Source organism: Malurus melanocephalus, unplaced genomic scaffold (genome assembly GCF_030028575.1).
Source record: "Malurus melanocephalus ecotype Western Australia unplaced genomic scaffold, MMel_1.1 scaffold_208, whole genome shotgun sequence".
Classification (NCBI taxonomy): Eukaryota; Metazoa; Chordata; class Aves; order Passeriformes; family Maluridae; genus Malurus; species Malurus melanocephalus.
In genome coordinates, this window is record NW_026623440.1 from 69,498 (window position 1) to 90,879 (window position 21,382).

Below are 21,382 nucleotides of genomic sequence, written 5' to 3' on the forward strand. Positions count from 1 at the left end.
TGGTAACTGTGCCAGATGCTCTGAGGGGGATTTTAGATTGTAAACCACACTGGYCTTCAAGAGGGTTTAGACAGATCTGAATCTTGGAGAATTATTTCCCCAAACTATCATGCACTTTCAACAGAATTAATTGAACTCTCTTGCTAATGAACATGCAGCTCYGTTTTGAGAATGTAAATCAGCTGGCAAAACACCTGCCAAATCAAGTGTCTTATCCTAACGTAATGGGTGACTAAACACACATTCCTATGCTGGAGATTTAAATAATCCTTTAGAGCACTGTGAGAGTACCAGAGGCTTTGGCAGACAGAGGGAAACCTACGGAAGAGGATGAACAAACTGCAGAGACTGGTAAAACATCTATTTTACTATTATTGTTGACAGATTTTTTTTAATTTGAATTTTTATAAGGCTGTGTAAGTACTGTCAGGCTTGCATAGAATTGTTTTTCCAACTCATAACAGTCCCTGGGATAAAGCTGACAGACTAATGGCTCTGCTGGCAGCTGCACACCACTGCAGTGCTGGGAAAACACTGCAGGAGCCGGGCAGTAAGGAAGGCTTGGGAAGGTCACTCTGTAAATACAGCTCAGCTCTGAGTGCAGAAGTGTTTGCTGGCTCCTGAAGGGAGAAATAAACCATTTTGCTTTAGCTCACGGCCACAAAAGAGCTCTGTGTGTGATACAGGACTTGATAGCGACTCTATAATGAAAGCAGGAAAATGAGCGGGCATTGTAAATAAAAGGAAATGTGCTATTGTAGGGAGATGGAATCTCTCTCACCTGGAGAACTCGAATAAWTAGTAAGAGCAGAGATATCAGGTGCTCAATCCTTGGCTCAGGTCTTAGTAAGAAGACAGGGAAGTGGTGTGTCCACAGAAAGTGCAAGCAAAATGTACCCGCTGCTGGCTGGGACAGGAGAGAGCTCAGCCTCTTSTTGCTGCAGGGTTGGAATAGCCTGGCTTTATTTCTGTCCTGAGAGAACAGCCTGTCTCAGGCTGGTATGGAAGTTATTCAGAAGAAAACACTTTGAGRAAAGGAAAAAATACAAGATTATTTGAATTTATGGTTTTAGAGCTATTGTGAAACTAGACTGACCTTTCCTTTTCTTTGGTGGACGGCTCTGCAAGAGGAAAATGAGCAGGTAAAGCAGAAAGAGCTCCCCAGCTCTGGGTTATTTAAGTTCTCAGGGTCACTGGGGTCATACTCATGTAGCAAAACACAATCTGGCCTGAGGTGCCCTGTGCTGACTGGCAAAGAGCCAAGCCTGAGCATGGGCTCTTCATGTTACACTMGAGCTTTCCCAGTGGGAGGGGTTTCTAAGCAGGGGGCTGGCAAAGGCCATCCTGGCCTTGGGACAMCCAGAACATTCTGCAGGAGATGCCAGACTAAAGATCAGGGGGCCCCACCATGCTCAGAGTGGTCTTGAGACGTGGGACAGAGCTCCCAGGACACCCTGAGGGCTCATCTTGCCTGTCACAGAATTTCACCTACAGATGGGGAAACGAAAGGCAAAGGCACAAAATAGTGGGAAAAGCATGTAAGTTATTGCTTGTCAGCCTGCCAGTGAGCTGTCAGCTGCCACGCTGGGCCAGCCAGGAGAGCTTGTTTGACACCCTCAGAAAGTCAGGAGATGTCACTTTTATACCACACCCGGTCCTGTGGTGCAGCCTCATGGCCCTTCCCGTGCTTCCCAAGGCACAGCAGCAGTGCCAGCTGCAATGAAAATACTCATGAAGAAACATCCTCWAGTGTCCTGAACATGACACTGTCTGCAACATCTCACCTATATAATAATACTGAATACTCAATTATAAACTGCTAAGCACRAGAATATGTAGAAATAACTGCAATGAGAAAGTTCGGCTGAGAAATGTTGTCTGCTCTGTACAACATGTGGAGTGCCATAGGAAAGGCACTCTATTTTATTYTRAAATACATGTTATTAWTATGAAAAGAWAGAAGTAATAGCATGCCAATGAATMATGAATGCACTGRATATACATGGCCATGGGAAAACCCCCCAAATCAAAGCCTGAATGTCTGTTGAGTCATTTTATTCTGTGCAAGGAAACCACCCATTTTCTGCCCATCTTCTTCAGCTTCAGAACAAGATCCTGATTCTGACAATATGTGCTGCTGGGATTGGAGGCACTTTCCAGTATGGTTACAACATCTCCATCATCAATGCTCCAGCCTCAGTAAGTACTGCTGGTCTGAGTGCTCCCCCAGGACAGCCTTGGTGGCTCTGTTGGGCTGTGGACAGTGGTGTGCAAATGAAAATCTGCAGGCTGAGGGATAGAAAGCAGGAATGTGTTGTTCCCTTTGTGTAATTCACATCTGGAGTATGGGACTTTCTTGCCAAAAGCCACCCTTAAGCAGCACCTAGTATCACAAGAATTTATTCAAAAGCTTTGTTTCAACTGCTTTAGCAAAATCAAATTTTAGTTTTCCAACCTGCATCCTTTGAGATAGATTTTTGCCCTGAGATTCAAAGTGAGACCCATTAAATTAATTTTTWAATTATCCAAAATGACTACATACACATATAAAACAACTGCAACTTTTCAACAGCAACAGTTCTACACCCTAAACTCTTAGCTAAAAACACATCTAAGAACGGGAGGAGACTGGAGGAAAAACCCAGAATAAAGAGATGTATTAGTAAGGGAGCCTTTTGCAGTGTCCTTCCCTTTCTGTTGTGGTTATGCAGCCCTGTCCTTCTCTCTCAGTACATCCAGATGTTCATGAACACAACCTGGCTGGAGCGCACGGGTGTTCCCCTGGAGAGCAAYGTGATCCTGCTGCTGTGGTCCTTCACTGTCTCTGCCTACCCTCTGGGGGGMCTCACTGGGGCTGTGGTTGCTGGTCCCATGGCCATCATGTTGGGAAGGTAAGATGTGCTGGAATTTAATTTGAGTGTTCAGCTTCTCTTAGTCCAAGAGGAATTAGGAGCTCTACRGCACAATACCCACTGTAGCTAAAGATAATGAAAACATGTTTTCTATCTGAGATAAGTCYGCTATAAGCATTCTGGGTTGGTGAGGAGAAAGTACCTGACAAGACAATATTTCTTATCTCAAAACTTAACAAGGAACATATTTTCTCCCCACATTACCTGCAAATCATATTCCAGTCCAGATGAGATGCTACAAGGATTTCAGCTCAACTCCTTAGCACAGTAACCATCTACATAATCTCCATCATTTTTGTGCCCAGTTTTCTGCCATACTTTTAAATGGGGAGTCATAATGGATCAGACCAAGGATTTTTCCTCAAAATAAATGGTGGGAATGGGTAGGAATGACACTGGAAAAACAGAAGGTGCTTATAAACAGCAGTGGTTGTATCCCAGGTCCTCATGTCTCACAGGCTGAGTATCCACCTTTTGGTCTCAAATATTTCAGGAAGTATTCATTAATTCTCCACAGTGGGATTTTTTCTCTTTGAGCATCTGAAAAGTATCTGTCTTACCTCACCTATCTTTCACGCACAGCTCTGTCCCCAGTTTTCTTCAGAAAAAAAAAAACCAAACCACTGTTTGACCAACATAAACTAATAGGAAGTTAGATTTTGCCTCCCTCTCTCTTAACCCCAAGATTTTCCTCTATGTGCTACCACTTTGGTTTGCTCTCTTATATGATGAAGCAGGCCCCATTATGGTTTGAGRTCCCATGACTTACAAGTTTCATGGTTATGAAGATCTGAACGGATATGGCTTTCTTATCACATTAAAATTTTAGAGATTTCACCCTGTACTGCTTTAGAATAAAATCATATTCCATCATAAATAAGAGAAAAAAAAGACTGACTGGGAAGGCAGTGAGTGTAGACTAGATAGAATTGTTGGCATTAGTAATAGTATGGGTCAATAGAGCTCTGGGGTTTTTTCCTTGATTTTCAACAGAAATTTCTCCTGGGACACACAAAGACTTTCTGACAAAGTTTCACAACCATTACACTATTACATGAAAAATGCYTGTTTTCAACAAATTAGCATTTTCACCCCAAAGTGCACACACATGGCTTACTGAAGGAATATTCCCCTCCATTGAAATGGAAACTCCGTGTGAGCACCAGAGCCCTGAATCTGGGTGAGAACTGGTGAGAACCTGGTGGTGCCCTCAGAGAGCCTGAAGGCAGCACTGCAGGGACACCTCTGGGCTTGGATTAACCAGGGTGTTCTTTGGTGGGGTTTCCAGGCTTGGCAGGTGGCACCTGCCATGTGAAATGTTTTATCTGATAACTGAACCTGACACTCTTGTGCTCACCACTGTCTTTTCTCTCGGAAGGAAGACGTCGCTGCTGCTGAACAACATCTTTGTGATCATAGCTGCAACCTTGTCAGGATTCAGCCGAATGGCCAAATCCTTTGAAATGATTATGCTCAGCAGATTTTTTACTGGCATGAATGCAGGTATGGCAACATGAGAAATATCAACGGACAAAGGTCATAACAGGTCACAATTAGAAGAAATTTAAATAGGAATGATCCAAGATATTAAAGCAATTAATCCTTTAGGCTGCCCAGACACATATGAGTGAATTAAGAAGTTGTTTCTACAGATATGATACTTGGGTTCCAAGGGCTTTTCTTTAAAGCATACACAAGCAGAGGTTTTGTGTACTACATGAGCCCCTCTGTGCATGGGGRAAATTGGAGCTGAAAATGGATCCCTATCTGCTTGTAAGAATGTCACTCCCTCATCAGCATAAACACCAACACAAAAACTTTTGTAGAAGTTCATTCCAGCAAGCAATGTTCAATGTAAGGGACATAAAATATGGTATTCCCTTCACAATATGGAAGTAGAGGGAAACATTGCGTATAACCTTGGATTTGGTACTGAAAAGACCATAGGACTGAGGCCCTGACAGGTTTCATTATCCACTGCCACTGATGAATATGGAAATGTGTGTTTAGTGGCTTATACAAGGGATAGGAATGAAATTGAAGGTTTGCGTAAATAACAAGCACTGATAGCTTAGTTATCACATGGTCTGCAAAAGAAGAGTGCAGCTATTGAGAGGTGGCTGACTGCATTTATCCTTGTCTCCTCTGGCTCCAAGCTGAGCTCAGTGTTTGTCTTGCCCAGGTGTGAGCATGAACATTCAGCCCATGTATCTGGCAGAGAGTGCCCCCAAGAAGCTCAGAGGAGCTGTGGCCCTGACCTCTGCATCMTTTACAGCCTTGGGACTGGTGCTGGGCCAGGTTGTTGGACTYAGGTAATGTAAAACAAAAAGCAGAGGATGGTGGGTTTTTGCCAGGTTGTAAAAATTCTGTGTAAATTTTGTTTGTTTTTCTCTAGGGAGCTCCTAGGAGGGGAGGAGAACTGGCCATTCCTTTTAGCAAGCAATGTGGTTCCTGCCCTGATCCAGCTCACAGCTCTGCCTTGGTTCCCTGAAAGTCCCAGATATCTCTTGATTGACCGTGGAGACAAAGAATCCTGCACCTCTGGTGAGTTTAGGGTGACTGTTAGCTCCTCAAGGAACATGTGAGGCTTGGGCCCCAACGTTTTTGGAATGATGCCACAAATTTTACATGTAGAAAGTTTCATATCAATTTGTAAATATGATTACTTCCTCTTTTCAAACTAAAGAATATTCTATAATCTTACATATATTTTATCTATTGAGGTAATGAAAGGCATCTTCCCACAACAGACTTACTTGCTACAGTAATAGGATCAAAAAATAAGGCTCGTGTTCACAATTGCAAATATGTTTTGTAACTATGAAGTGAAATAAATGCTGGTTGGAGAGCTCAGGGTCAAATCTGAAGCCAATTYATATTAAAGGATTTGATTAGATTTGTAGCATACAAATCTTTATATGCAGAGTGGCTAGAATTATTTTCTGGGAAATATGTGCTGTGTACCAAGAACATCTTAATTGCCTGCATTTCCCAGGGGAGTCACTTGGGATCTAGGTCAGAGGCACGGCCACTGAAATGGCACTGGTGGGAAATTTTGTTGTCAAACAATGGTGAGGGATTTGCAGCCCCTTTCTCCCTTTCTTTCAAGTGGCTGCACCACAGCTGATCAGCTCTGTGAAGATCACAGCATGATCACAGGCTCTGTTCTGCAGCTTTCTGCAGCCATCACCTGCTGCTCGATCCTTCACCCTGCAGAGCAGCAAACAGAAGGGAAAGCTCAGGGGTAAAAGGTTTCTTTGTCCTTGCAGCACTGCAGAAGCTCAGGGGCACCAGTGACCTGAGTGCAGAGCTGGAAGAGATGCTGGCAGAACAGGCTGCTGTTAAAGGCCAGAGAGCRAAGAACCCGTGGGAGCTTTTCCAAAATCCAGCTCTGAGGTGGCAGCTGGTGAGCATCGTTGTGCTGAGCAGTGCCATGCAGCTCTGTGGCAATGACTCGGTAAGCAGTGGCACCGGAGCAGTGCTGCCTCAGGGGACAGGGCTGGGAGGGAAATCTCGAGTTCAACAATCAGTCAGCAGAGAGGAACAAACAGTGTCTCTCTGTCTGTGGACACCTTGAAATGGCAGATGATTGGTTCCCAAAATACACCTTGCATTACGGGAAGATTTGGAAGGATGCCATCACAATGGCCTATATGAGTGCATTGGTCACTCTGGGTGGTCCTTCAGGAAAAACAATGGCATGTATTTTCAGATGTCTTCCCTTGCTGCTTTCTCCTTTCTTCTCTCCACAGATGTATTTTTATGCAGCTTATGTGTTCCAAGAGGCTGGAATTCCTCAGGACAAAATCCCCTATGTTGTAATCGGCACGGGAAGCTGTGAACTGATCACATCTGTCACTTGTGTGAGACACTCAGTGCACTCTGGTGATGTGCAGCCTCTGTTGGCAGGGAGGAGGCTATTCCTTACAAATTTGGGGGTTACATTGCTTTTCATGCCAAGGAAGCCCTTGAAGTGCAGCAGCCAGGTTGTCTGTCAGGACCCACAGTGGGATAGGTTAATGCAGAAGTATTTGGTCAGATGTTGCATTGCCATTACACTCKGAAATCTCTGTGAAGTGTAACTCTCATGCTTTGTGTCCCTAYGGACAGTGGCAGAGTTTAGGTGCAGCTGGGACATTCTCATCTCCCCTGAGCACCTTCCTTGCCTGACTCCTGCCTCCAGACCGTTCTTATCACCTTTTTTTTGCTATGAAGCAGACAACATCCTGAAAGTTACTGTAGGGCAAACTAGGCATGGAGTATTGAAATGTGAAGAGAAAAAAGCAAGAAATATAAACACAGGTTGAATATCTTGCTTTATTTCACTGTGTTACTTTGTGCAGAACATGATTATAGACTACGCTGGTCGGAGGCCACTGCTSCTGGGGGGATATATCTTCATGGCAGGATGGGCCATTGTCTTCATGGTCGCTCTGAGCCAGCAGGTAACAAACTTTACTTAAATATTTAAGTAGAATGGAGTTGGGCTTTGCCTTTTATATGACTGGGGTRTTCAGTGGTGGCAAATAAGTGTAAGTGCCCTCACTGGTTTTCCRTTGGTCTCTGTGGCTGTAGACTCAGATTAGCTGGATGCCTTATCTCAGCATGGCCTGCATTTTCGCCTATATCCTGAGCTTTGGAATCGGACCAGGTCAGTTCCCTCAGTGTTTTCAGTGAAACTTTTGGGTACTGCAGGGGCTTGGAGATGTGTGCAGGCAGCTTATGGAAACTCTCAGACCCTCTTTAGCTACAGCCCTCAAAGGAATGAGGCAATTCCTGCCTGTGGTGTTTGACTGTTTCCTAGGGGCTTGCATGCCCCAGTGAGTCAGTGTTGTGCAGGGCCAGGCTGTGCCCTTTTCTCTATGTGTTGTTCCCCTTCACAGTCATCCTGGTTATTAGGCCAAGGCACTTGGGAGTGATTCTTGGCTTAAATAGATGACGAGGTTTTGATTTGCTGACTAATCCATTAGSGCTGTAAACCATTGTCAGCTATGCCATCTGATTATTTTCTTGCAGATATCTGGAAGCACAATTTCCACATCTATTTGTTAGCCTGCTAATGTGCCTTTTCTTGGCAGAAACTGTTAGTTTCTGGGGGGTGGGCAATACACAGGCTGTTGTGGATGTTTGCATGGTGAGTGAGTAGATGTGAAACTCTTGTTTGCTCACATGAGTTTGAAGGAAGGTAGGTAARAATAGAACCAAGCTGCCAGTGTCCCATGCCACACAGGTTGGCAATACTTTCTTGTCCCAGTCCCTACAGTGCCATGGGGTTGAATTAATTATAAGCTTTTCTCACCMTTGGGTCCTGGCAAGAATAAWGTGGATTACAAAACTTCTTGGCAGYTCATTCCAACATGAGAAAGTTTGAATAATTAGCCAGTCCTTAATATTTAACCTAAAAATTCACCTCTTACACTTCATGTTGGGTTTTCTTGTTAAGATATGTTATYTCATTTTTAATGTGATGTCAACAATATTAACTTCCTTGCCATTTTCTTTTCCAGCTGGTGTAACAGGAGTTCTGCCCACAGAGGTTTTTGATCAAATGTCCCGACCAGCTGCTTACATGATCTGTGGCTCCCTGCTCTGGTTCAACCTGTTTCTGGTTGGAACAGCCTTTCCATTCATTGTGGTGCGTTCCCAAAGCAAAGCAGCTCTTTAATGTTCTGTACAAGAAAGAGGCTCTGATAGTGACCAGGAAAAGAGAATATGACAAGAGCAAGATAGCACTTCTATGAAAAGTGCCTTTTAGAGGAAAATGGCCAAGATTCATCCAAATCAAACTTTCTCTGTGTTCCCTATGGTGATTTCTGATTTGAGGTTCGCAGCAGATTAATTTGAGGCGTGGATGGCCATTATTCTTCCTCTGTCCTCAGTTGAGAACAGCTGRAACTAAAGAYGGGATGTAACTTCCCTTCACCATTCCCTAAGATGMTCCCTGAAGMAAAAGGGAGCAGAACTCYACAATATACATTCCTGTCCTGTTTCCTGMTGAGGGCTGCCATTCTGCACAATTRTACATAGAGAGAAAGACAGAAAAASAAATTTCAAAATACTGTTCTTGCTATGTCAARTCTCCCAATCTATGCTGGGAAGCTGTTGCATCCAGGCCTGTGAGACCCCACGAGGGTGCACAGAAATCCTCCCTGGGTGACCCTGGTTCATTCAGGAAGAGGAACTAATGGCCTATTTGTCATTGTACATGATGTCACTAACACTGTCTTGTATTTTCCTCCTCCTCAGAAAAGTCTAGCACATTTCTGCTACATCCCATTCCTTGTGGTCTGTGTCTGCACTGCCCTCTACGTTTGGTTTTTCCTTCCTGAGACAAAGGGAAAGTCCTTCCTGGAAATCTCGGAGGAGTTCAGGAAACGGAACTTCAGAACCAAGACCCGTGCAGGTTTTTATAAAGGCCCTGAGGAGATCAAAACCACCACATTGTAGCAGAAGAAAGGAAGATGGTATTTGGGGGAATTCTGCAGTGAATTCAGCAGAGGCTATGTGCCCTTGTAGGGACACAAAGAGATAAGTATGGTTAGGGGCAATATATTACTCTTAGATTCTTGAGTTCACCATGAAAACATACACTTGAACTGATAAATCCAAACARAAGTTTAATAATCTGTTCTCAGTTTTTAGTATTGTGTAACATATTCATATTTTAGTATCCATTTCAAAGAGTATCAGTGCTGCCTTATTCTCTTATCATCATACAACACCATGTAATACTTTAGAAAATTTCTTCAGAATTTCTCCAAACAGTAACTTCCATCTCAGAAGTCCTTTTTTCCTTGCCTCTGAATCTGGGCTTTCTAACACAGAAATTAATGCGATTAAATTCTGTTTTCAGACACCAGATGAAATTTTCAGTACCTTGTCTTGGTGCTCCCATGGTTTTTGTTATTAAGTGATTTCAAATAGACCCCTACTTGTTGAGCAATAGTGAGCAGTTAATTATTTTCAGCTATAAAAACATGTGACAGATGGATTAAAAAGAAAGCTTCTGGTACTTGCTAAGTGGCTTATTATACAACAGATTTTGGGCATTGTTTTGCAGACTATTTATCCTGGACTGGTTTTCTTCATGGTTTGTTTGTAGTCTTCCAGTCCTATGTTGCAAAGCACATGTGATTCCCCAGTCCAGTTTGTACTGCTCTGCTGCATGTTGTAGGGTTTTGCACCTATGCTCTGCTAAGGTTGTGTGCAGTGAGGAGCTTGTATGGAAGCAGCTTCTTTTGGGTGTGGATCTTTAGACCACACCACAAAATCCTCTGCTGCATGTCCTTGTTGTCTCCATAAAGCACATTGGCAAAGACCCAGATGTGACATTGATTCTCYTTAGTTAACCTGATACACAACAGGGCAACACTTCTTGTTTAATATGACTTTTCACATGCATTGGCCTGACTGGTTAAGTTTCTTCCAGTTTCTTCTCAAAGACATAACCAAGCCACCTCTTTTCTTCTGACTTYGTGTGAAAGTCACAGCACTGCTCATATTTTCTCCAAAGAACATGTATATTTTCAAAATAAGCAGGTAAAATTTCTTTCAGTGTGTTTTTAACTACATTTTTAAGAAAAATACAGCTTTTTTGAATAAAAAGACTGTAAACATTTCTGGAGTGTATTACTGTCTTTCTGCACACGAGTGGAGCAGCAGATCTCTTTCTCAGAAGAGAAGTTTGTGCAAGAACTCTCYTTCATGGCCCAAAGTTTATAAGTTATGAAAAATAAAGGTAAACTTTTGTTTCTTTGTGGTTGCTGCTATTTTAGAAGTCATTAATATATAGACATGGACAAGAGCAGCYACCTCTGTTCTTGGAAAACACTGAGATTTTGGAGTATGCAGGATTTTGGGATAAGACTATCAAAAGAAGGACTTCACAGAACTGGCAACTGAAAAGATATTTTTCATTAGTATAGTTTGGAGAGAGCAGTGAGGGGCAGATGGAAAGAGTGAAACATAAAGTCTGTCATCATGATGGTAGCAGAATATTCTGTCATTCCTTTGATGAGGACCAGAGAAAGGACAAAAGATAGAAGTGAAGCAAAGAAGAGTGAAGAAGTGAAGCAAATCAATAGAGGGCATGCAGGGCAGAAAGCAGGGATGGACTGAAGAGGCTGCCTGGGCAGAGGGAGAGGCCTGGCACACCCTGCTGGAACATACAGGTCAGAAAGAGAGAATCCCCCAGTGTCCAGAGGTTGCCACCTTGGCCAGTTCTGTGGCTGCTCCCCTGAGTCAGGACTGTGCCTTTTCCCAGAGCCCTGGAAGGACAGTGGCCATCTGCACCTGCCAGTATGAAACATGCTTGTTCAGAAATGATACACATTTACTTGACTTCCTGACTTTTGGAACCAGTCCTGTGAGTACATGTAGCAGAAAGCACTAATTCCAGCTTTCAGCATTTTTTTTCTGACTGTGACCTGAAATCAGGAGTCTGATTAAGCAAATAAAACAGTGGTTACATTTCAGTTGGTCTAAACTGTTACATTTTAATTGAAGTGTTTAACAAGTTGGTTAATTGATACTGAATTAAAACACCTTCAACTGAAAAATCGATGACACGTGTTCACATTTTCATGTGAAGTGTAAGGCAAAATCACGTTTTGAAAAGTGACCCTCAGAGACTCACAGCTAATATTACTGTTTGCAAATCAAATAATTAGATACTGCTGAATTGATTAATAACCGTCAACACTAGAGAAAATTAGTTACTGCTGCTATCCTCAAACACTGCTCCTCTGCACAAGCCAGATCTCACTTCCAAAGCAGCTGGGGTTGGGATTCTTCCAAACACAYACAGGATCCTAGCCTGTGCAACCACCAAAGGCAGCCACTCACTAGGAGAAGGAATGCTCCCCAGGCTGTTTGAATAACTTGTCAAAAAGCCTTTTAACAGAACCATCTTGGACAATGCTAGATAAAAAGGCCCTTTGAGAATTATGGATAAAAGGGAAGATTTGAAGTCAGGATTTAAAAGTGACATTCAGCTTTCTTAGCATCTGYCTCACAGTAGAGAGACACAGACTTGAACTTTCAGCCAATGACCATTTCTSTTGAAGAGCCAATTAATCTGTCAACAGGTAATTCAAGAGTTGGATGCACAGGCATGGTCAGGTTTGGCCAAGTTGGGCTTCAAAAGGCTTTGCTGAATTGAGGCTCAAGGTAGCAGTCAGGACTTTCCCTTTGAATGTGATAATTGATTATCCAGCCCATGACTTGAGGAGTCCAAGCCAGTCCACTCTAGTTTGTGCCAGTCCTTGGACTTGGACTTCAATCAGTGCTTTTGTCATCCTTCACTCACCTCCCTCAGCCCTTCCTGTCCACAGCTGCTGGAGAGACCTGGCAGGAGTACACAGCTCTCCAACACTGCCCAAAGTTTCAGCAGTAACCAACACTGTAACGACAAACCCAACAGCAAGAACTTCATGACAAACCAAAGGGAGTGTAAACACCGAGAAAGAACAAAATGACGCATTGAGATATTGTCTCAGGCTCCTCTATATAGAGATACATAGAGGAGCTTTCCCCAAAGCAACCAAAGAAAGCGTCAGGCAAGATCTAGACTGGAAGCASGGGTGACTACCTTTGCATGCAAGTTGGTATGGAGAGATTTTATGCCACTTTAAGCAATGGCATTCCCCTGATTAGAAATCAGCTAATAAATGTTTGGCAGGCATTGTTTGAATATGAGCTGTTCTAGGCAAAGAAGTGCAGCATCATGCTCTCACTGCAGAATATCCTTAGGACAGTCAGTCACAGGGAGCAGTGGGAATGGGAGGAGTTATGGTACATATATTGCACTCCTGTATTCTCAAGCCTTCTATCAGATAGTTCTAAGAAAGGGTGAATAAACTATGAAATCAAGAATGTACTTCAATCCCCAAATGTTTATCTAGTCTCAGTCAAGTCACRAAGCAAAATATTCATTTAGGTGAGATAACAAGTGGGAAAGAAGGAGGAGAAAGGAGAAATAAATGGAATTGTTCACAAAATGTTTGCACATTGCCCCATGCTCCCACAACTAGTTACCTACGACAGTGCAGATTAAGATGGCYAAAGCTGAAGACAGAAGCACTGAAGTGTGTAACTGGGTTCTGGCAGGCAGCTGTGAGCTTTGTTTCTACTCAGAGTTCTCACTGCCCTGTGGTTTCCTATTGCTGGCTCCTTGCTCTCGGAGGAGGCAAGTGTGTGCCACTGCTCAAACTGTTAGAGCTCCCAAGGAAAACAYAGGACATTTGGAGTGTCTGAATAGCTGGACCAGTTTGTTTACTGTTTTTATTTCCTGCAAGAAAATGAGCTACAACCTTTTTCTCCTGGCTTTTGTCCTGGGCATTACTGGAGCTTTCCAGTATGGATTGCAAGTCTCCATTATCAATTCTCCTGCTGAGGTAAGCGTAGAGAGCTCAAAGAGTGAGCTACCAGGATTTCACTGTTCTCAGGCATTCATGCCTCCATATGCAATGTTTAACCTTTTWACTTCTGCTTTCAAAATTAGACTTATTGTGGTTTCTTAGTTCTAAGAGTGGCTGCTACTGCTGTTGTGTTTCATGGGGTTTTCACTTGTCTGATGTGACAGAACTGGGAAAAGGAGGATGAATGATTTCCATAAAGTCATCTGGTTTTGCCTTACTGAGCTGAATTGCTCCCAGGGTGTTTTCCTCTCTGCATTGCTCAGGGAGTCCCTTGTACTATGTGCTTGACCACACACACTATTTCCAAGTGGCTGTAAGGTGAAATAGCACAGGGAAGGACTGTAGCTCTAGACCTGAGGTCAGCACTGATACCTGTAGCCAGAAAAGGAAAATTAGGGAAGGTGTTTGTCATCCTGGATGGTACCAAGGTTACTTGGCTCATAGTATTACCACAAGCAGGTGAGAATGGTGGGAAAAGATCAGGTAGCAAACCAATCAGGGTTTAGCACAAAAACAGAAGACCAACCTACCGTTCTCTTACTGCCATTCACTGCTGATATTTACTATTGATATATTTATTCATTGGATCTCATTGCTAAAACTTTAACTCCATGGATGTTAAYGGCAAAACTCCTATTTATTTCATTGGGGCTAAGATTTCAATCAAAGTATCCATAGAAATGTATCAAGAAGAGCAGTAAATAGTTAATAGAACTAAAAAAAAAGRTGCAATTCTGTTGACTGAGACCACTGGTTTCTTTTTTTCTTTTAAAGTACATCAAAGGTTTCATCAATGAGACCTGGCTGAAGAGATATGGCTCTTCTCCCAGTGCAGAAGTGATCACTTTGATGTGGTCCTTTATTGTGTCCATTTACAGCATCGGTGGGCTTCTGGGTTCCTCGTCTGCTGGATATTTATCTGTAAGATTTGGAAGGTAGGAAGAGTGATTACACCACTCCTGTCAGACTGTGCCTGACACAGGGATAACATTTGTGCTCACATTAATTTGAATGAATTCCAGGAAGAAGGCCATGCTGTTTGCCAACATCCCTGCTCTGCTGGGTGCAGCTCTGCTGGGACTCAGCCGGCTGTGTGGATCCTTTGAGATGATCATTGCTGGACGGTTGTTTTCTGGCATGTGTGGAGGTAAGYTGGCATTCCTACCTATGGCATTAAATAGTGGAAAGAGCAGTGACCGGGATTGACCAGCCGGAGTAAATGGATAACAGATTTTTACTGCACTGTGCAGAGGACACGATTCCTGAATGCATTTTTAACTAAATAAGATATCACAAACATAATTGAATTATTAATTTCTAACACCTCCATTTCTGTTTCTTCTATCTTTACATCCAGTTGGTACTGCCAACTTCTGAAAAAGCCAAAACATGCACTATTTCAGGGTAGCATGCTCGCTTAGAGCGACCCCTGTTGTTCCTGTTGYTTCTTGCTGTGACTGATGCAGCCCMCCCTATTACAGACAAGGAAATGGTTTTCAAGCCAATTCAATTAGAATTTTCAATTCTAATTTCCAGATGCCTCAGAAGGTTACATTCCGCCAGTGCTCTTGATCCCTGAGCAGTTGGATAAAGATCATACTAACCAACAACAACAAAAAAAAAAATTAGAGAATAAAATTAATTCACTGAACAGCTAGGATGTTCAGCATTTGCCAGCTTGTTGGTTTCAAGCACAAAATAAGGCACATAGTATCYGAATAACCACTGGAATATTTCATTTGAGACTAAAGGGAGTAACCACAGTCCTGTACATGTGGCTGCAGGAATAATGTAAGAGAAGGCCAGCCTGCCTTAGGACAGATTTCCCAGGGGCACATTCTTGCTTAGTGAAATATTTAGCAAAGGCACAAGGCCACGGTCTGGGGCACATGCTTCATATGAGGCAGCCACATCCTCAGCACAGATAAAAAGGTATCTCAGAGCCAGCCCCTATAGGCGCTGTTCACAATGCCCCCTCCAAAACACCAGAGCTGTGTGGATTTTGCCCTAAGAGTCCTTTGTCACTGCAGGTTTAGCTCTGAATATCCATATCATGTATGCTGGGGAATGTGCTCCACGGAAGATCCGCGGGCTGATTGCCATTACAGCTTCTACCTCCATTGCTGCTGGAAAATTCGTAGGATTTGCACTGGGTCTCAGGTAAGACAGTCTGAAACATACTCAGTTCATTCTGTTATTGAAATATATGCATATATCAGTGCACACCTGTGCCCAGKGGCTGCTGTTTGGGGCAGTTGGTACCAGGCTGCTAACTCACAATCTTGTACTAATTGTAATGTGAGTCTATTTGGATCAGAGGCAGAGGGATCAGCCCCTGCAGGTTCTTGCTGCAGTGCTTGTGCTGGGACTGCTGTTCCCTGTGAGCATGCAGCTGCTGCAGGAGGTACAGGTGGCCTTGCTGTGCCCAGCACTGAGCAGCCCGTGCCAACACTGTGCAACTCATGTGCAAAGGCCTTCTGCACTCCCTGCTGAAGGCTCCTGGGTGGGAGCTGCCAGGCCACGTGCATCAGGGCTGACCTGTGTCTGTGTGTGCTCACCTGGCCAGCACACATGGTTCCTCAGCCCCTCTCTCTGCTGGTTTTGTTCCAGAGAAGTTCTCGGAGTGGAGGCTCTCTGGCCAATTCTCCTGACAGCCAATGTGATCCCTTCCCTCGTTCAGCTTCTCACCCTCCCCTTCTTCCCAGACTCTCCCCGCTACCTGCTCATTGACAAGAAGGACAAGGAGGGATGCATCAAAGGTATGGAAATGGGCCACAAAGCATTCATTTCAGAAAAAAAGGGGAAAATACAGTAAAGCCCCAGATGAACCTGGATGAGAAATGCAGGTGGCAAAAAGACTCTTTGTCCTTGGGCTCTGAAACTACCTTCAGCTTTAGTGAAAGTCAGCCTCTTCTGTTTGCATATTAGTGCTCTCTTGGCACTGGTATTTCCTTATCCTCTGCCAGGGTCCTCCACAGGATGTGATCACACAGAGCTTGTATTTCCATCAATACAATTCTGCCCTGAACAGTCAGAGTACGGATGTAGTCCATTCTCTGAGTGAGGAAGAGGGGCTCTGTACTGTCATGCTGTATCTGTAAGCATTCCAGTTCTTTGGTAACCCTAASAGCAGCTACTGACAGAAACAGAGAAACAGCCATTGTGGGGGTTTAACTATCAAAAGAGAGAACTTGTTGGATGTAAATTTATTTTCTGTATTTAGGAGTCATTTACCTTGTCTGTGTTTTGGAGTGTGCACTATAGCTGCACCTTAGCAGGARCATATTCAGGGAACGATTGGTAAGCCTTCAGGTGTGACTTACATTGAAAGACTGTCAGCACCTATTGGCCAAAGGTGATTAATGTTTATGGGTAAAAACAGATAACAATGAACTAGATCTGTGTCATATCTGAACCCAGATCTCTAGGAAGGTAACACACGAAAAGATCATGATGTTCTAACAAGAACTCTGCAAAGCAGAATTGATGTCTGTGCTGGGGAGTTTGGTCATCTCTCCTTCTCTCCTTCTAGCTCTGAAGCAGCTCTGGGGAGATGGAGACCATATGGCTGAAATAGATGACATGATGTCAGAGCAAAAAGCCATCCGTGGGGAGAAGGCAAAGAGTGTTTGGGATCTGCTCCGTGACAGAGCTGTGCGCTGGCAGGTCATCACTCTCTTCCTTGTCGTCTCGTGCATGCAGCTCATCGGGGCCAATGTGGTACGTGCTCGGCTTTGCTCTGCTCTCTGCATTCTCAGCAAAAGTAAGCTCTGCAAGGAGTTGTCAATGACTGCAACAGTGACTGTAAGAAGGGATCTGTTGTTACTGTTTATTACAATCTTTTCCCATGGATGTTTCTGTCCTGGGCTAAGTTGAGAGCTGTGTTTTAACAAGTGTCTTCTGAAGGCATTTCTATGGATTACCTTGTTCTGGTAAGATGATTTTCTGTTTTGTTAAGGCCTGGTTATTTTCTGTCCAAAAAGACAGAAGCTAGTGTAAACATGGCCACATGTGTACATCTTTCACAAATTTCTATTCTTTCCAGGTTTACTCTTATGCATACAGTATCTTTACAAAGGCTGGAATCCCCCCTGCTCAAACCCACTATGTGTCRCTGGGGATTGGGATCACTGAGATCCTCTCCACAGTCCTGTGTGTAAGTGGCTCTTCAGCTGAATTTTGTTCTGCTGTGATATATGATTCATTTTGATATTTACAAATACTGTAAAGAGCTTCAGGAATCAAATTTTTGCAATGAATGCACCATGGACCTGATCACATAAAATGCTCTCCCTACACCCTGCAAACATGGGCATTTCTATTCAATTTCTGGGAAGAGAGGAGAGTCTTTCTGTCAGAATCATGACCCATTCTGGAGCTGTCTCAGGAGTCCCAGTTGTGTCCTGGAGGAAAAGCAGATGCTATTTTTCAGTAGGACTCAGGGCTGTAGGAATCACAGCAATTAACAGTGTAAGCATCCCCCCTCTGCTCTCCTGCCTGGCTCTCTTTGCCTGCAGAACGTCACCTCTGACCTCCTCTGCCCAGACAATGCTCCCTGCAGCCCTGCACCTCCCCACTTGCTGCTCCTCCCTGCAGCTCCTGGTCCTGCTCAGTCCCCCCAGATGATTTTACTCACCCTCCCAGAGAAGGCACCACGTCCTGGTCCCCAGTCCTCCAGCAATTCCCTGCGTGGCCAGTGAAGGCAGATACTGAGGCAGCTCCCCAGTGCCTGCCTTTGGTCTGTCCTTTGGAGTCAGCAGCATCCTCCTGTTTGCAGGGTCTCCTCATTGAGCGTGCAGGGAGGAAGACACTGCTGTGGAAAAAYTACACTGTGATGGCCTTGGCTCTAGGGCTCCTCACAGTCACCCTCTTCCTACAGGTAAGATACCRTTGATGCATTAAAACTGTGTTCATGTTTTATTTTTATTGTGTAGCAGATATCATGACAATTTCCCTCTCCTCAAATCGCTTTTTAGGGAGTAGAAGTATTTTTGAGGCTAACCATCATATTAGCATCGGCCTGCCCCCAGACATGTACATATGGATTAAAGACAGTGGTTTCAGACAACCAAGATCACTGCTAAGACTAAATCCTCATGAAAATTTTGGAAGTAGAGGAAATAGGTTTATGTTAAACATTGACAACAGTGATGAATATTTCTAATGGAGCTGGATGAATAAAATTTTAATTTCTAATTCTATTGCTTTTCATTTCCTACCACAGGACTCCTTTTTCTGGGTACCATACTGCTCTGTTGCACTTGTCTTTATTTTCATCATGAGCTTTGGCATTGGGCCAGGTTGGTATTTTCTGTTTTAATGGTTTCATTTATTCAGTCATTTCTTCTTCACTGCAGCCCTTAGGAGAGATCCCAGGCATAGCTGTTCCACAGTAGGCTTGAATCCCTACTCCTGATTCAGTGCAGGCATAGATATTTCCCTCCTATGGTTTCCCCTCCCTTTCTATACTATGGTAGGAGGTGAAATCCGTTTCCTATTGCATTCCTACATGCCTCCTTCCTGAGGACCCAAGCAGCACCTCAGACATTTCCAGGCCAGTTAAAACCATGAACTTATGCAGCAATATGAAGAATGAGCTACAGAAGCATCTTGCAAAACTTCTAAGTTTCCTTTTTTTTTTTCTCCATAATTTTTTTCAGCTGGAGTACTGTGCCCCTTGCTCACAGAAATATTTATTCAGTCATACAGACCAGCTGCTTACGTTTTCAATGGTGTTTCGAACTGGATCCAACTCTTCATCCTTGGACTTTTGTTCCCRTTCATTGTGGTAAGCAAAGTAGGGTGTTTATTTCAGTTCAGAGGAAGCTAGATCCCTCTTGAAGCCAGAGCATGCTTCTCTTTTCAATGCTTCATGCAATGGAAAGAGGTCACTTTAATTGCAGTTCTGATGGCCTCTTCCTTTTTATCCAAGTATCTACTGGAAGTGTAACAAACCTACAAAATGCTTCTAACTCTAAGTGTGTATAGAGTGTGACATTGGCAAACAGACACAGTGATCGAGCCACCAACACTGTCAGATGTCATTTGAAGCACGATTTATATCAACTAAGTTTCTGACCAAGTTCTTTTAGTAAATAAAAATCCAGAAACTCTATATCAGAAAAGAAAGAAATCAGTATAAATTTTTATGAACGTATTTTGTCTCTTTGTTTTCCTRTAGGAAGGTCTTGGTAATTTCTGTTTCATCATTTTTCTGTCATACTGCCTCTCCATGGCTTTTTATGTATTCCTGGTGCTGCCAGAGACAAAAGGAAAGACCATGCTGCAGGTCATGGAGGAGTTCAACCGCCTGAACTACCGTGGAAAGAAGGGACAGGCAGCACTACAGCAGAGTAACTGCTCAGTGATTAATGTAACTAGGCTTTAAGAACAAACCCTCCACTTCATATTTTGCTCTTTTGTTACTGTAGTGCTCARAAACTCACTAAACAGGACTGAATCCATAGATCCCCAAAAAGATCACCTGCAATGCAGGGTGCAGGATGAACTGGGTGGTTCTCTCCAGCTCCTGAAATATGAGCTGAATTAATTCCTCTGCAGAAAAACAATTAACACAGGGTATAGAGAAATAAGATCTTTGTCAGTCTCTCCAAGCTTGCAGTTGTAAACTGAAAACACAGGACCTGTTATTTTCTTGGCAAAACCGGGACTCTACAGCTGGAAGAAGTGAGTCTGGAAGGTCCAGAGGTACAGCAGGCTTGCAGAGAAGACAGAGTTTTGACACTGAAGTTATCTGCTCCTATTAACAAGTCAGTGCTGATGAGCTTTCCCAGAGAAGAGGCTTCAGTCCAGAGGAAAAGAGATGTTTAGCTCTTCAATCCAGTGGAAGAAAAGTGCCWTGCCTATCAGAAGATAGAATCGATATGCAATGTGCCCCCTACATTTACAATTTTGGAGATTCCTGTATTGGGATAAAACAGGGTTATGTCAGCACTGAAAGAAAGCATGAGCGAAGAAAGCAGAGCTGCAGGAAATCATGACTGGGCAAATCCAGTGGGCAGATCCTCCTTCTTCGTTAACAATGTGTATGTAATGTGTCTTCAGCCTGGAGAACACTGCATTTCAATGGGATTGAGCTCCTGAGAGTAATTGGTACTGACGAGACAGAAAAGAGGGACACCTCTCCTGGAAAGCCCAATCAGTATGTGTGAGTGTTTGCTTCTCTCTCCAGGTCTAGAAATACTTTATGGTTTCGTTACAAAACCTGGTTAAAAGGGCTTCTCATTTGTATTCATTGCTATATGACATGACAATTTTTTGGTCTTCTTAATGCTTTACAGTTTACTGATAAGGAAATAAAAGGCAATGACTAGGAAAAGACATCCTTCTCATTGTGCCTGGGTTTGGTTTTCATTGAATGAAGAGTTAGGGACAGAGGAGAGCTCATCTTTTGGGATGGTGTTGTTGGGGTTAAGGAATACTGTGTCTGTCTTGTTCTGGAGATGAGATCTTCACTGATGCAGATGYTGCACAATAAATTTTGCAAAAGGATCTGAATATTGAGCGGCAGTTTCTTTCACAGCCCTAAGGCTTCTCATTTTATCTTCCCATCATTCTCTAACAGAATTTGTAGCAGTGCCAAAAGCTAATGCCAGGAGCCAGGGACTCCCCAGTGCAGTCATCCTTCCTATGACAATCATCATCTTACAAAAAAAAGATAGATAAAGTTGATTGTTTCAGGGCTTGAGATCACAGTTTGCACAGTACCACATTAAGAACCAGCATACATTCCTTCTGGTCAAAAATGCAGGGAAAAGAAAAGAAGTATTTGAAGTATTATGAAAAGAAAATATTAGGTAAGACCTTGATTATTTAAAGGTCTTCATTTGGTTTGGTCTTTCTCAAACTTACGGGTTCCCAATGAGGAAGTTTTTACTGTCTTACAAGACATTAAAAACTCAATTCCTTAGACGTGTCTTGGTACAGCATGATCTTGTTCAACCTGCCTTACTGCTTCCCTCTTACTAAATGCTGTCCACAAAAAGGAAAGTRTGGTAAATCATTAACACTGCCATAAACTATTATGGACTG

General features: G+C 43.3%; 2 protein-coding genes across 2 annotated transcripts; both read left to right on the forward strand.

Moving 5' to 3' along the window:
* The first annotated feature begins 293 nt into the window (after positions 1–293).
* Positions 294–10,140, forward strand: SLC2A11 (solute carrier family 2 member 11). The gene is made up of 12 exons (XM_057373871.1): positions 294–351; positions 2,101–2,199; positions 2,731–2,891; positions 4,291–4,415; positions 5,095–5,224; positions 5,308–5,456; positions 6,182–6,369; positions 6,665–6,775; positions 7,256–7,357; positions 7,488–7,563; positions 8,420–8,547; positions 9,159–10,140. The coding sequence occupies exons 1-12, from the start codon at positions 331–333 to the stop codon at positions 9,357–9,359; spliced, it is 1,491 nt and encodes a 496-aa protein (XP_057229854.1). The 5' UTR covers positions 294–330; the 3' UTR covers positions 9,360–10,140.
* Positions 10,141–13,210: 3,070 nt separating this feature from the next.
* LOC130578023 (solute carrier family 2, facilitated glucose transporter member 11-like) lies at positions 13,211–20,836 on the forward strand. Its single transcript, XM_057373812.1, has 11 exons — positions 13,211–13,306; positions 14,105–14,265; positions 14,353–14,477; positions 15,361–15,490; positions 15,941–16,089; positions 16,863–17,050; positions 17,376–17,486; positions 18,108–18,209; positions 18,555–18,630; positions 18,991–19,118; positions 19,512–20,836. The coding sequence occupies exons 1-11, from the start codon at positions 13,211–13,213 to the stop codon at positions 19,716–19,718; spliced, it is 1,473 nt and encodes a 490-aa protein (XP_057229795.1). The 3' UTR covers positions 19,719–20,836.
* The last annotated feature ends 546 nt before the right edge of the window (positions 20,837–21,382 follow it).